This window comes from Scyliorhinus canicula, chromosome 12, assembly GCF_902713615.1.
Source record: "Scyliorhinus canicula chromosome 12, sScyCan1.1, whole genome shotgun sequence".
In the NCBI taxonomy this organism is placed as follows: Eukaryota; Metazoa; Chordata; class Chondrichthyes; order Carcharhiniformes; family Scyliorhinidae; genus Scyliorhinus; species Scyliorhinus canicula.
The window spans coordinates 54,778,818-54,791,618 of record NC_052157.1 but is presented as its reverse complement, the minus strand read 5'-3'; the positions used below and the strand labels follow the sequence as shown (position 1 = coordinate 54,791,618).

The 12,801-nt window shown below is 49.6% G+C and overlaps 1 protein-coding gene across 1 annotated transcript in view; it reads right to left on the bottom strand.

The window, feature by feature from the left end:
• LOC119974754 (serine-rich adhesin for platelets-like) overlaps positions 1 to 12,801 on the bottom strand; it is a 253,856-nt gene that overhangs the window by 129,184 nt on the left and 111,871 nt on the right. The window contains exons 14-16 of the mRNA XM_038813953.1: positions 11,111 to 11,218; positions 7,786 to 7,893; positions 5,502 to 5,609 (exon numbers count right to left, since the gene is read on the bottom strand). Of these exons, the coding sequence (XP_038669881.1) occupies positions 5,502 to 5,609; positions 7,786 to 7,893; positions 11,111 to 11,218 (324 nt within the window). The remainder of the gene's footprint in view (positions 1 to 5,501; positions 5,610 to 7,785; positions 7,894 to 11,110; positions 11,219 to 12,801) is intronic.

Genomic DNA, 12,801 nt, shown 5'->3' with positions numbered 1-12,801 from the left:
TGTAGCTTCTCATCAGATGATGAGAAGATTCTCCGTGCATCACTGTGTTTGAGCCTCGATGTGTCCGATATATTCTGGTGGTGAACTTGCAATGTCAATTGATCTTGATAGTGTATCAGCCATGATGAGTTCTTTTCTTGGAGTGTAGACCAAGGTGAAGTCATACCTTCTTAACTTCATCATTATGCATTGTAGGTGAGGGGGTCATGTCATTCAGATTCGTATCTATCATGTGAACAAACGGTCTGTGATCCGTTTCCATTATAAATGTAGGAGGCCCATGCACATAGTCATGGATTTTTATTATTCCTGTGAGCAGTCCCAGACATTTGTGCATATCTGCACTCTGTTGCACTCATAGCCCTAGAAGTGTATGCAGCTGGAACCCAATCTGCTCAATCGTTTTGTTGTAGAAGAACCGCGCCTATCCTGTCTTGATTGGCGTCAGTGGAGATCTTGGTAGTCCTAGTTGGGTCTAAAAATATAAGAATTGGTGCTGTCATCAGTTGATGTTTGAGATCCACCCGTTTATCTTGGTGACGCTGTTTCCTTTGAATTCAGTGATCTTCCTTATCAAATTGCGTAAAGTTGACGTCCTCGTTGACAGGTTCAATATAAACTTGGCCAAGAAGTTTACAAAGCCCAGAAATCTTAACACAGCCTTTTTACCCTATGGTTGTTTCATGTTCTGGACATGTCCGACACCTTGAGATGATATTGTATCTCCCAAGAAGTTTAAAGATGTTTGTGCTAACGTGCACTTTGAGTGGTTTAGTTTCAATCCATACTGGTGGATTCTTTGAAACACCTTTTTCAAACGAAGAATATGGTCTTCTTCTGTTGTGTACCATATTACTATGTCGTCGACATAGACTCTTACACCATTCATACCCTCAGTCATCTGCTCCATTATCCAATGGAAAATCTCTGAAGCAGAGATGATCCCAAAAGGCATGCAGTTAAAACAGATGCGTCCAAATGGAGTGTTGAATGTGCAGAGCAATTTACTTGAATCATCAAGCTGCATCTGCCAAAATCCTTGCGAAGCGTCGGGTTTAGTGAAAATGCGAGTATTCACCATCTCGCATGTGATCTCTTCTCGCTTAGGGATAGGGTAATGTTCCCTATGAATATTTTTGTTCAGATTCTTTGGATCTATGCAGATTCTGAGATCTCCAGATGGTTTCTTAACACATACTAGAGACCTGACCCAGTCAGTCGGCTACGTGACTCTCGAGATGATCCCTTGTGACTGTAGCCTTTCTGGCTCTATATTCAGCCTCTCCCTCAAAGGAGCTGAAACTCTCCTAGGCGGGTGAATTACAGGTTTGCAAATTTTTTCAGCGTAATCTTACATTGGTTAGATAAAGTACCCATACCTCTAAAGACGTCAGAGTATTCTTGAAGTATCTGCTGGATCTCACCTTCCATGCGTGATGTATCCTGAGTATTCATAAAAATTCTTTGAACAAGCCGCAAATCTTTGCGCACATGAGCACCTAACAGTAAAGATTTCTGGTTGTCCACAATCTCAAACTGTAGTGTCTTCTTGACTTTCTTATTTGCAACTTTTAAATGGCACAATCCTTTTGATGCAATCTGGTTGCCATTGTCGTCTTTCAGCCTACATGCAGCAGGTATCATTTTGTGTTCCCCTGGAATAGAGTCGAGATCTTTGCTTGCCAGTCAGTCGACTGAGGCCACAGTGTCAAACCTCAACAGGATTGGATAGTTGTTGACTTGCACTGTTGAGGTCCATTCAGTGTTGGAGTTGATCATGTTGATCTGTTGAGGAGCATTGGTTGTTGCTTGAAGTTCCTCAGTCTTGTCAATAAGACTTACAAAGAAAGTGTTCTCTAAGGAAAAATGATCCTCTTCGGTTGAACCATTTTGTTCAGATTTGTTATTCTCCTCTGTTTCTATACTACGAATATTGATGTTCATTTGTCTTGGTGTCGGAGATTGATATTGCTGTGTGGATCTGCACTGCGATGCATAGTGATTAAGTTTTGAACATTTAGTGGTTAGCACAACCGCCTCACGGCGCTGAGGTCCCAGGTTCGATCCCGGCTCTGGGTCACTGTCCGTGTGGAGTTTGCACATTCTCCCCGTGTCTGCGTGGGTTTCGCCCCCACAACCCAAAAATGTGCAGAGTAGGTGGATTGGCCATGCTAAATTGCCCCTTAATTGGAAAAAATAATTGGGTAATCTAAATTTAAAAAAAGAAAAAAAAAAGTTTTGAACATTTGAGACATCTTTTTCCTTGAGCAGGGCATTCCCCCTTTAAATGGGCGTTGCCACATGTGTGACATGTCATGATGTCGTCTCTCTGACACATCAGACACGTTCGTGCATGCGCAGACATCTTCTCTTGAGTCTCATATTTTCGAGTGAAGTGCGCATGTCCCGGGCTGGAGTGTGCACGCGCAAGATAGCTGCGTCCAAAACGTACTTCTTTGCTGCCTGCGACACCATTTTAACACTCTCGACCTCGTGGTTGACTTTCATGCCCTTTTAACGGTGATAAAATTATAGATATTGATTTTTGCTTTGTTCGTGAGATATAGGGCGCGATTCTCCCAGCCCCGCGCGGGGCCGGAGAATCGGCGCAACCGTGCCACGTCGCCCCGACGCCGGTGGGTGATTCTCCGAGGTGCAGAGAATCGGTGCCATTTGTGCCGGCGCGTTTGGCGCGGCGGCAGTCGCAGGCGGCAGTCCGTGGCCAGGCCGCCGATTCTCCGGCCCAGATGGGCCGAGCGGCCACACAGAAACGGCAGAGTCCTGCTGGCGCCGTCCACACCTGGTCGCTGCCGGCGGGAACTGGCGCAAAGGGTCAGGGGCAGCCTGTGGGGGGGGGGAGGGGGGGAGGCAGTCTCTATCCCCTGGGGGAGCCTCCGATGGGGTCTGGGCTGCAATCGGGGCCCACTGATCGGCAGGCTGGCCTCTCAACCCCCCCCCCCCCCGGCCTACTTTGTTGCACGTCTGGCTCCTGAACCCCCGCGCCATGTTGCGTTGGGGCCGGAGAGTTCAGTAAGGTCACTGCGCATGCGCGGGTTGGCGCACCGCCACTGCGCATGCGCGGGTTGCCGCCGCCCCCAGTGCGCACCAGGAAGTGAGGCTGGAGCGGCGTGAACCCTGTGGGGGCCAGAATCGCTAGTGCCCGCGCCCATTTTGCGCCGTCGTGAAACGCGACGGCGTTCACGATGGTGCGGACACTCTGGTCGCGATCACGGGATCGGTTCGCCATGTTTCTGCAGCCTTTTATGAAATCTAAATCTTTCCAAGATCTCATCTGTCTGTGTTTTGCAGTGGTCGTCAAATTTTGCAATGATCAAATTAAATTTGCTTTTGTCCTTCCCCTCAGAATAAATGAAAGACTTGTAGATTTCACTAGCCTGCCGTCCTGCCGTTGATAATAGCAGCGCTATTTTTCTAGCTTCAGAAGCGGTGCTCAAATCGTGGGCGCGATTCTCCCATATGGGGAGAAATCGTAAGGCTGGCGTCAAATCCGGGCGGGTTTGACGCCAGCCCCCCCCTTCCCGACCGGGAACCGATTCTGGTCCCCGGTCGGGGCTAGCATCCCGACGCCGTAAACTCCGGCATCGCGGGCTTAACGAATTTCGTTAAGCCCGCTTGCCAGAGTTAGCGCCGGCTGACGCGTCATATGACGTCAGCCGCGCATGCGCGGATTGGAAGACTCCAACCCGCGCATGCGCGGATGACGTCATCGCGCATTTGCGCGAAACCCGCGCATGCGCGGGCCGGGATGCCCCTCAGCCACCCCGCAAATGGATACTGCGGGGCGGCGGAAGGACAAAGAGTGCGCGGGCATCGGGCCCGCTGCCCGCGATCGGTGCCCACCGATCGCGGGCCCATGGCACCCTTGGCGCGGCCGTGGTACTGCCGTGCCAATCGGGCCATGGTTTTAAAAATCGACAGTTTACGGCCGTTTTTACGAACGGCCAGACCAGGTGTGTTTGCCGTTCGTAAAAACAGCCGTAAAGGGCTGGGAACTCGGCCCATCCATCAGCTGAGAATCGCTGCCGGCCGTAAAAAAACGGCGGCAGCGATTCGTATCGGGAGTCAGGCGTGGGGGGGGGAGAATAGCGGGAGGGCGTCGGAACAGCGTGGCCGTAAAATTTTACGAGCCACGCTATTCTCCGCACCGTCGGGAGTGCGGAGAATCGCGCCCCATATGCCTCAAGATAAATTTGGAATTACTGTTTGAAAAGTTACCAATTTGAGTTACTAATTTGACATGGAGCTTGAACGTGGTCCATCGAGTCAATTGTTCTTTGAGGGATCTGAATGCTGCGAAGCGTTTCAAAGTCGAATAGTCGGTACAAATGTTCTTATTTTCTTGCTAATTCTTATCTAATCTATCTTGTAAGCTTTCTTCCAGTCAATTCCCTGGAACCATGTTATATTACCTTTTGTAATATACGTTACTCATTTGCTTCTTACCAAGACGATCTTGAACTCGATGTTGATTAACACTCGTTGTTTTCCAATTCAAGCAAATAATTTATTGAGTAACTTAAACAAATAAACTGTGGGTTCATTCTCTCTCCAATATTTATACTAGGTATTAAATAAACAAGATTGAATAAGAATAAACTATGATTAACTACACCTGCAATCTGAGCTATCTGGGCAGCACGGTAGCATTGTGGATAGCACAATCGCTTCACAGCTCCAGGGTCCCAGGTTCGATTCCGGCTTGGGTCACTGTCTGTGCGGAGTCTGCACGTCCTCCCCGTGTGTGCGTGGGTTTCCTCCGGGTGCTCCGGTTTCCTCCCACAGTCACAAAGATGTGCAGGTTAGGTGGATTTGCCATGATAAATTGCCCTTAGTGTCCAAAATTGCCCTTAGTGTTGGGTGGGGTTACTGGGTTATGGGGATAGGGTGGAGGTGTTGACCTTGGGTAGGGTGCTCTTTCCAAGAACCGCTGCAGACTCGATGGGCCGAATGGCCTCCTTCTGCACTGTAAATTCTATGATAATCTATGAAACCTCTCTCTACTCCTGATTACTTCTGGAATTTAAAAAACAGGTTAAAGGGATATGGGGAACAGATATGGAGCTGGCTTTGAAACTAGGAAGAGATCAGCCATGATCTGATTGAATGGTGGAGCAGCTCAAACTCTAATTCCTATGTTCCTATGTAATGCCATTGAATGTTGTGGGTGATGGTTAGATTCTCGCTTTTTGGAGATGGTCAGTGCCTGGCACTTGTGTAGCGCGAATATTACTTGCCACTTGTCAGCCCATGCCTGGATATAGTCCAAGACTTGCTGCATTTGTACACGGACTGCTTCAGTGTCTGAGGAGTTGCGAATAGTGCTGAACATTGTGCAAACATCAGCAAGTACAGAGACTCTGTGCCTGGGTATAGGTTTCCCTTATTGGTTACCAATGAAGCTTTTGTTCTTCCTTACTAATGTCTGCCCGGTAATTCCTTGAGCTGCCATGGTGAGTGAGAGCGAATGGAGTGTTTCTTACCCAGTAGGGTGATGTTGTGATCAATCGTGGTCACGGTCCTGGGATGGGTGGCTATAGTCATGGTGCCAGTCACGTTCACCGGCCCAGACGTTCCGCTGGTTGTTGAACCTGAAAATGAAGAGAGAGAAGCAATTAGACCAAGGAGACTTCACCTCCGCAGAGGAACACTTCAACAGGAGGAGGACATTCTGCCCCACAAGCACTGCTGCCCCATTCAACACCATCCTGAATTCAACTCCTCTCTCCAACGTTTCTCCAAAAACTGCCTCTCTGATCCTTTGAAATGTGTCCGATCAAAGTCGGGAGAAACAATTTCTGAATTGATTTCAGCCGGTGGTGTTATATTACCTTTTGTAATATATGTTACTCATTTGCTTCTTACCAAGATGATCTTAAATTCGATGTTGATTAACACTCGTAGTTTTCCAATTCAAGCAAATAATGTAACTTATTTAGTAACTTAAACAAATAAACTGTGGGTTCGTTCTCTCTCCAATATTTATACTAGATATTAAATAAACAAAATTGGATAAGAATAAACTATGATTAATTACACCTGCACTCTGAGCTATCTCTCTCTACTTCTGGTTACTAGCCACTACACACACGAAGAGGCGGGAACTCGTATTGAGCTTGTCTTTTATACCCCTTTCTAGTGCTGCCCTCTAGTAATCACTTAGCTGTTATATCTATACATTAACCCCTTGTGTACATACAGATATACAGATCACTACAGGCGGGAGAGTGCTTTTTGCCATCCGCTCCCCATGACTCCCGCCACTCCACCATGTGTAGCGGCCCCCTGGAGCTTGAACTACAGAGTGGGAGGGGAGGTTTGGTTTTGTGGGCAATATCCCACTGAGACGGATAAGTCTGCTGGCTGCACGCAATGAGATAGCAGGCGCAGGAAGATACAGTGCGTGTGAATGACTTGGCGGCCAATGTGCTGGAGTGTGCGAGCACTGACCAACAGGCATAAACCTCGATTCCCAAAGAGTGGTTCCCCTGGTCAGATTGAGCCCGGGAGCCAGAGTGTGAGGACCTGTCTTTTTTTGTTACTCAATTCTTTACGGGATCTGGGTGTCACTGGTTGGGCAAGAATTTGTTGGCCATCCCTAGGCACCCTTGAGAAGGTTCTGGTGAGCTGCCTCCTTGAACCGCAGCAGTCAGCGTGGTGTAGGTACACCCACCGTGATGTTAGGAAGGGAGTTCAAAGGATTTTGACCAACTAACGGTGAAGAAACGGCTGATATATTTTCAAGTCAGGATGCTGAGTGACTTGGACGGAACCTCGAGGTGGTGGTATTCCCAGGTCTCTGATGCCCTTGTCCTAGATGGGTGCGGCCGCGTGGGTTTGGAAAGTGCTGCCTCAGGAACCTTGCTGAGTTGCTGCAGTGCATCTTGTAGATGGTACACACGGCTGCTACTCTGTGGCGGTGTAATGAAATGAAATGAAAATTGCTTATTGTCACAAGTAGGCTTCAACTAAGTTACTGTGAAAGCCCCTAGTCGCCACATTCCGGCGCCTGTTCGGGAAGGCTGGTACGGGAATTGGACTGTGCTGCTGGCCTACCTTGGTCTGCTTTAAAAGCCAGCTATTTAGCCCTGTGCTAAACCAGCCCCTGATGGAGGGGTGATGGAGGGAGTGAATGTTTGTGGAAGTGGTGCAAATCAAGTGGGGCTGCTTTATCCTGGATGCTGTCGCGCCTCTTGAGTGTGTTGGAGTTGCACTCATCAAGACAAGTGGAGAGCGTGCCATCGCATTCCTGACTTGTGTCTTGTGGAAGGTGGACAGGTTTTGAGGATTCAGGAAGTATGTTACTCGCCATAGGATTCCTAGTCTCTGACCTTCTCTGGGAGCCACAGTATTTGTATGGCTAGACCTGTTCAGTTTCTGGCCAATGCTAACCCCCATGATGTTGATAGAGGGGGATTAAGCGATAGTCATGCCATTGAATATAAAGGGGTGATTGTTTGACTCTCTATTAGTGGAAATGGTTAGTGCCTGGCACTTGGGAGGTGCAAATGGTAACTTGCCACTTGTCATCCCAACACTGGTTATTGCCAAGGTCTTATTACATTTGGACACGGACATGCTTCAGTGTCTGAGGAGTCAAGAACGGTGCTGAATATTGTGTAATTATCAGCGAGCATAGAGACTCTGGGCCTATGTATAAGTTCCCCTTGTTAGTTTCCGACGAAGGTTTTGTTGAACTTACTAATGTCTGCCCGGTATTGCCTCAAGCAGCCACGGTGAGTGAGAATGAATTGGGGGATTCCTTACCGGACTGGGTGGTGTTGCGATCAGTTGTGGTCACGGTGCTGAGATGGGTGGCATTAGCCGTGGTGTCAGTCACGCTCACTGACCCAGACATTCCGCTGGTTGTTGAAACTGAAAATAGAGAGAGAGAAGCAATTAGACCAAAGCGACTTCACCTCCGCATAGGAACGCTTCAACAGGAGGAGGACATTCTGCCCCTCAAGCACTGCTGCCCCATCCAACACCATCCTGAATTCAACTCCTCTCTCCAACGTTTCTCTAAAATCTGCCTCTCTAAACCTTTTCAAAATGTTTCTCTGAGCTCCTTGGCTCCACCCAGCAATGACCTCTTCTCCACAATTTAAAAATCAAAATGATCTCTGTTGGGTGCAAAGCACATTAACCTCTCAACGACTTTCCCAGTCAAACCACTGACCATTAGCCCAGACTGACAAACACATTCCTTTGTCAATTTCAGCTTCTGGCTGCTAAAAGCACCCAGGCCCAACAAGATAGAATTCCTTTTTAAAAAAACATGACCAGTGCATTGGAACACACTCAAACCCCAGACTTTTAACCCTTACATTGCCCAATACTTGGAATCCAATGCTCCTAAACTCTTCCAGACATCTCAGTCCCACTTCTCTCTGTTGTTGCCTCTTGGGCACCAGCCTCAGCACAGATTCAGAGGAACAGCAAAATGTGGCATTGCCGTTCCTGAGGGTGGATGACGTCCACGACTGCCTACCCCAAAGTCGTTGATGTAAGCGAGACTCACCAGGTGCACACAGCTCTTTACATAACTGGGAAAGACCATTCTAATTACCCTCTGGTGGGGCGATTGATATGGAGGAGTGTTAGGATGGTTTGCTGTGGTGCAGCTGGAGCTGGGGGTTTGGTGGGGTGAGTGTGATTTTGGGCAGTTTACCTTTCGATGAACAATGCTGAGATGCGAATGATCGCAAACCTTTTCCCCGCCATGGGTCAACGGCAAACCCCACCCACACCTAACCCTCTCTAATCAAAGTTGGGAGAAGGAATTTCCAAACTAAATGCCTGCCGGTGGGAGAGTGACCTATTGCCATCCACTCGTCACAATTTCTACCGCTGGCAGGAGTGGTTAACTACGCCCTGTGAGGTGCCGCTCCGGAGATTGAAGTCCAGAGTGCGAGGGCCGGTTTGGTTTTGTGGGAAATATCCCACTGGAAATGATAACTCTGATAGCTGCACGCAATGAGAATGCAGAAGGTAGGAGTTATGATGAGCTCCCCTTGTGATGCCCCCCCATCCCATCAAACACCTCTGGCACCGGACTGGGGGGGGGGGGGGGGGGGGTTGAATGTGGTGGCTGACTGACTTGACGCCCTTTTGTTGTGGAGCATTCAAACACCGACCAATGGGGAGAAACGGCGGAGCCAAGGGAATGGTGCCCCTGGTCAGGGTGAGCCAGAGTGTGAAAACCTGTAATTTTTGATGTTTTTTTTGAATGGGATATGGGCTTCGATGGCTGGACCAGCTATTGTTGCCCATCCCTAATTGCCTCTTGAGAACAGGGTGGTGAGCTGCCTTCCTGAACCTCTGCAGTCCCGTGTAGTGTAGGTACACCCACCCTGCTGATAGGGAGGGATTTCCAGGATTTTGTCCCAGCGATACTGAAGAAAAGACAAAATATTTCTAAGTTGTGATGGTGAGTGATTTGGAGGTGAACCTCCAGGTGGTGGGGTTCCCAGGTATCTGCTGCTCTTGTTCTTTTAGATGGCAGTGGTTGTGGGTTTGGAAGGTGCTGCCAAAGGAGCCTTTGCTGAGTTACTGCAGTGCATCTTGTAGATGGTACAAATGGCTGCCACTGTGCGTTGGTGGTGAAGGGAATGATGCTTGTGGAAGGTGTGGCAATCAAGAGGGGCTATTTTGTCTTGGATGGTGTTGAACTTCTTGAGTGTTGTTGGAGCTGCACCCATCCAGGCAAATGGGGAGTATTCCATCGCATTCCTTGTTTGTGCCTAATAGATGGTGGACAGGCTTTGGAGGGTCAGGAGGTGAGTTACACACTGCCTAATTCTTAGCCCTGACTTGCTCCTGTAGCTCCTCTTTCCAAAGTTGTTTCCAAAACTGCCTCTCTCATCCTTTGAAAAGGTATCCTGTCAAATTAGGAGAAGCAATTTCCTAGTCTTTGACCTACTCTGGTCACCAGAGTATTTGTATGGCGAGTCCAGTTGAGTTTGTGGCCAATGCTAACCCCCATGATTTTGATAGTGGGAGATTAAGCAATAGTCATGTCCTTGAATATGAAGGTGTGATGGTTTGGCTCTCTCTTATTGGAAATGGTTATTCACTGGTACTTGTGTGGCACAAATGGTACTTGCCACTAGTAATCCCAAGACTGGATATTGTCCAGGTCTCACTACATTTGGACACGGATAAGCTTTGGTGTGTGCGGAGTCAGAAATGGTGCTGAACATTGTGTAATCATCAGCGATCTAGACACTCTGGGCACAATTCTCCCCTGCCCACGACGGGTCGGAGAATAGCGGGAGGGCTTTCCCGACAATTTTCACGCCCTCCTGCTATTCTCCCCCCCCCCCCCCCCCCCCCCCCCCACGGCCGCCCCACGACACGAATCGCTGCTCGCCGTTTTTTACGGCAAACAGTGATTCTCCCCAGGCCGATGGGCCAAGTTCCCAGGCCTTTACGGCCGTTTTCACGAACGCGATCACACCTGCTCCCACCGTTCGTGAAAACGGCTGCAAAGTGCTCGTCCCGGACAACCATGGCACCGATTGGCACGGCCGCACCACGGCCGTGCCAAGGGTGGCATGGGCCTGTGATCGGTGGGCACCGATTGCGGGCAGCGGGTCCGATACCCGCGCACTATTTGTTCTTCCGTCGCCCCGCAAGATCAGTCCGCGGGGCAGCTGAGGGGCATGACGGCCCGCGCATGCGCAGGTTTGACGCGTCTGCGTGATGACGTCATCCGCGCATGCGTTGGAGTCGTCCAACCCGCGCAGGCACGGCTGACATCATCGTGCGTGTCAGCCGGCGTGATGCTTGGCGCGCGGACTTAGCGACGGTCGCTAAGCCCACGATGCCGTGCTTCATGGGGCCGCACTGCTAGTCCCACCCGGGGGGGAGAATCGGGTCCTGGGAGGGGGCGCGGAGGCTGCCGTGAAACACGGCCAGTTTCACGGCAGCCTTTACGACTCACCGCATTTGTGGAGAATCGCGCCCTCTGTGCCTGGGTATAAGTTTCCCTTATTAGTTTACAATGAAACTTTTGTCCTTCCTTACTAATGTCTGCCTGGTAGTGCCTATTTCTGCCACAGTGTGTGAGGACGAATGGGGTGTTCCTTACCCGGCAGGGTGGTGCTGTTATCAATTATGGTCATGGTGCTGAGATGGGTGACATTAGCCATGGTGTCAGTCACGCTCACTGACCCCGACATTCCGCTGGTTGTTGAAACTGAAAATAGAGAGAGAGAAGCAATTAGACCAAGGAGACTTCACCTCCGCATAGGAACGCTTCAACAAGAGGAGGACATTCTGCCCCTCAAGCACTGCTGCCCCATCCAAAACCATCCAGAACTCAACTCCTCTCTCAAAAGATTTCTCCACAAAATCTGCCTCTCTAAATCTTTTCAAAATGTCTCTCTGAGCTCCTTGGCTCCACCCAACAATGACCTCATCTCCCCAAGTTGAAAATCAAACCATCTCTGCGGGTTGCAAAGCACATTAACTTCTCGGGGACTTTCCCAGTCAAATCACTGTCCATGAGCACAGACTGACAAACACATTCCTTTGTCAATTTCACCTTCTGGCTGCTGAAAGCACCCAGGCCCTGCAAAATAGAATTATTTTGAAAAGAAACATGGCCACTTCAGTCAAACACACTGTAATCCCAGGCTTTTAACACTTACATTGCTCAATGCTTAGAATCCAGTTTTCCTAATGTCTTCCAGTTGTCACACTCCCCTTCCCTCCGCTGTTGCTTTACAGTCAGCAGCCTCGGCACAGATCCAGAGGAAGAGTGAAATATGGCTGCGGCAGTGCCGACAGCAATGATTGCCTACCGCAAACTCATTGATGTAAGCGAGGTTTGCCAGACGCACACAGCTCTTACACATCCGGGATACAGACCGTTCTAATTGCCTTCTTGTGGGGCACTTGGTTTGTGGGTGCCTGGGGTGGGTTGAAGTGTGCGGGGGCGCAGGGGGGAGGGGTTTGTTGGGATGGGGCGGGTGTGATCCCTGGGCAGTTTGCCTTTCATGAAACAAAGGTGATATGTGGATGATCGCAAATGTTTTCCTGTCATGGATCAGCGGAAACCCCATCGCCATTGATCGTCTTCCATCAATGTCGGGAGAAGGAATTTGTGAACTGATTCCCCGCCAGCGGGAGAGTGACCTTTTGCCATCCGCTTGCCATGACTCCCACTGCTGGCAGGAGCGGATATCTTGCCGTGTGTAGCGGCCCCTTGGAAATTGAAGTCCAGATGGCGAAGGGCGGTTTGGTTTTGTGGGAAATATCCAACTGGGACAGATAACGTTGCACGCAATGGGATGGCAGGTACAGGAAGTTATACCAAGCCCCCTTGTCCTGTACATCTCCCCCCCCCCCCCACCCCAAACTCCCTCTGGCACCGGAATGGGGGTGAGTGTGATGACCCTCATTATCCATGTGACTGACTTGGTGCCCATCGTGCTAGAGCGGTGAGCACCGACAAATGGAGAGATACCGGCGGGCCCGGGAATAGTGAGCCTGGTCAGCGTGAACCCGGGAGCCAGAGTGCTAAGACCTGTTTTTTTTTTTGTTATTTAATTTGAAGGTGGTGGTGAGCTGCCTTGTTGAACTGCTGCAGTCCCATGTGCTGTAGGTACACCCACCGTGCTGTTAGGGAGGGAGTTTAAAGGACTTTGACCAATGTACAGTGATGAAACAGACAATATATTCCCAGGTCAGGATGGTGAGTATCTTGGAGGGGAATCTGCAGGTTGTGGTGTTCCCAGGTATTCGTTGTCCTTGTCCTCCTAGATAGGAGCAGCCGTA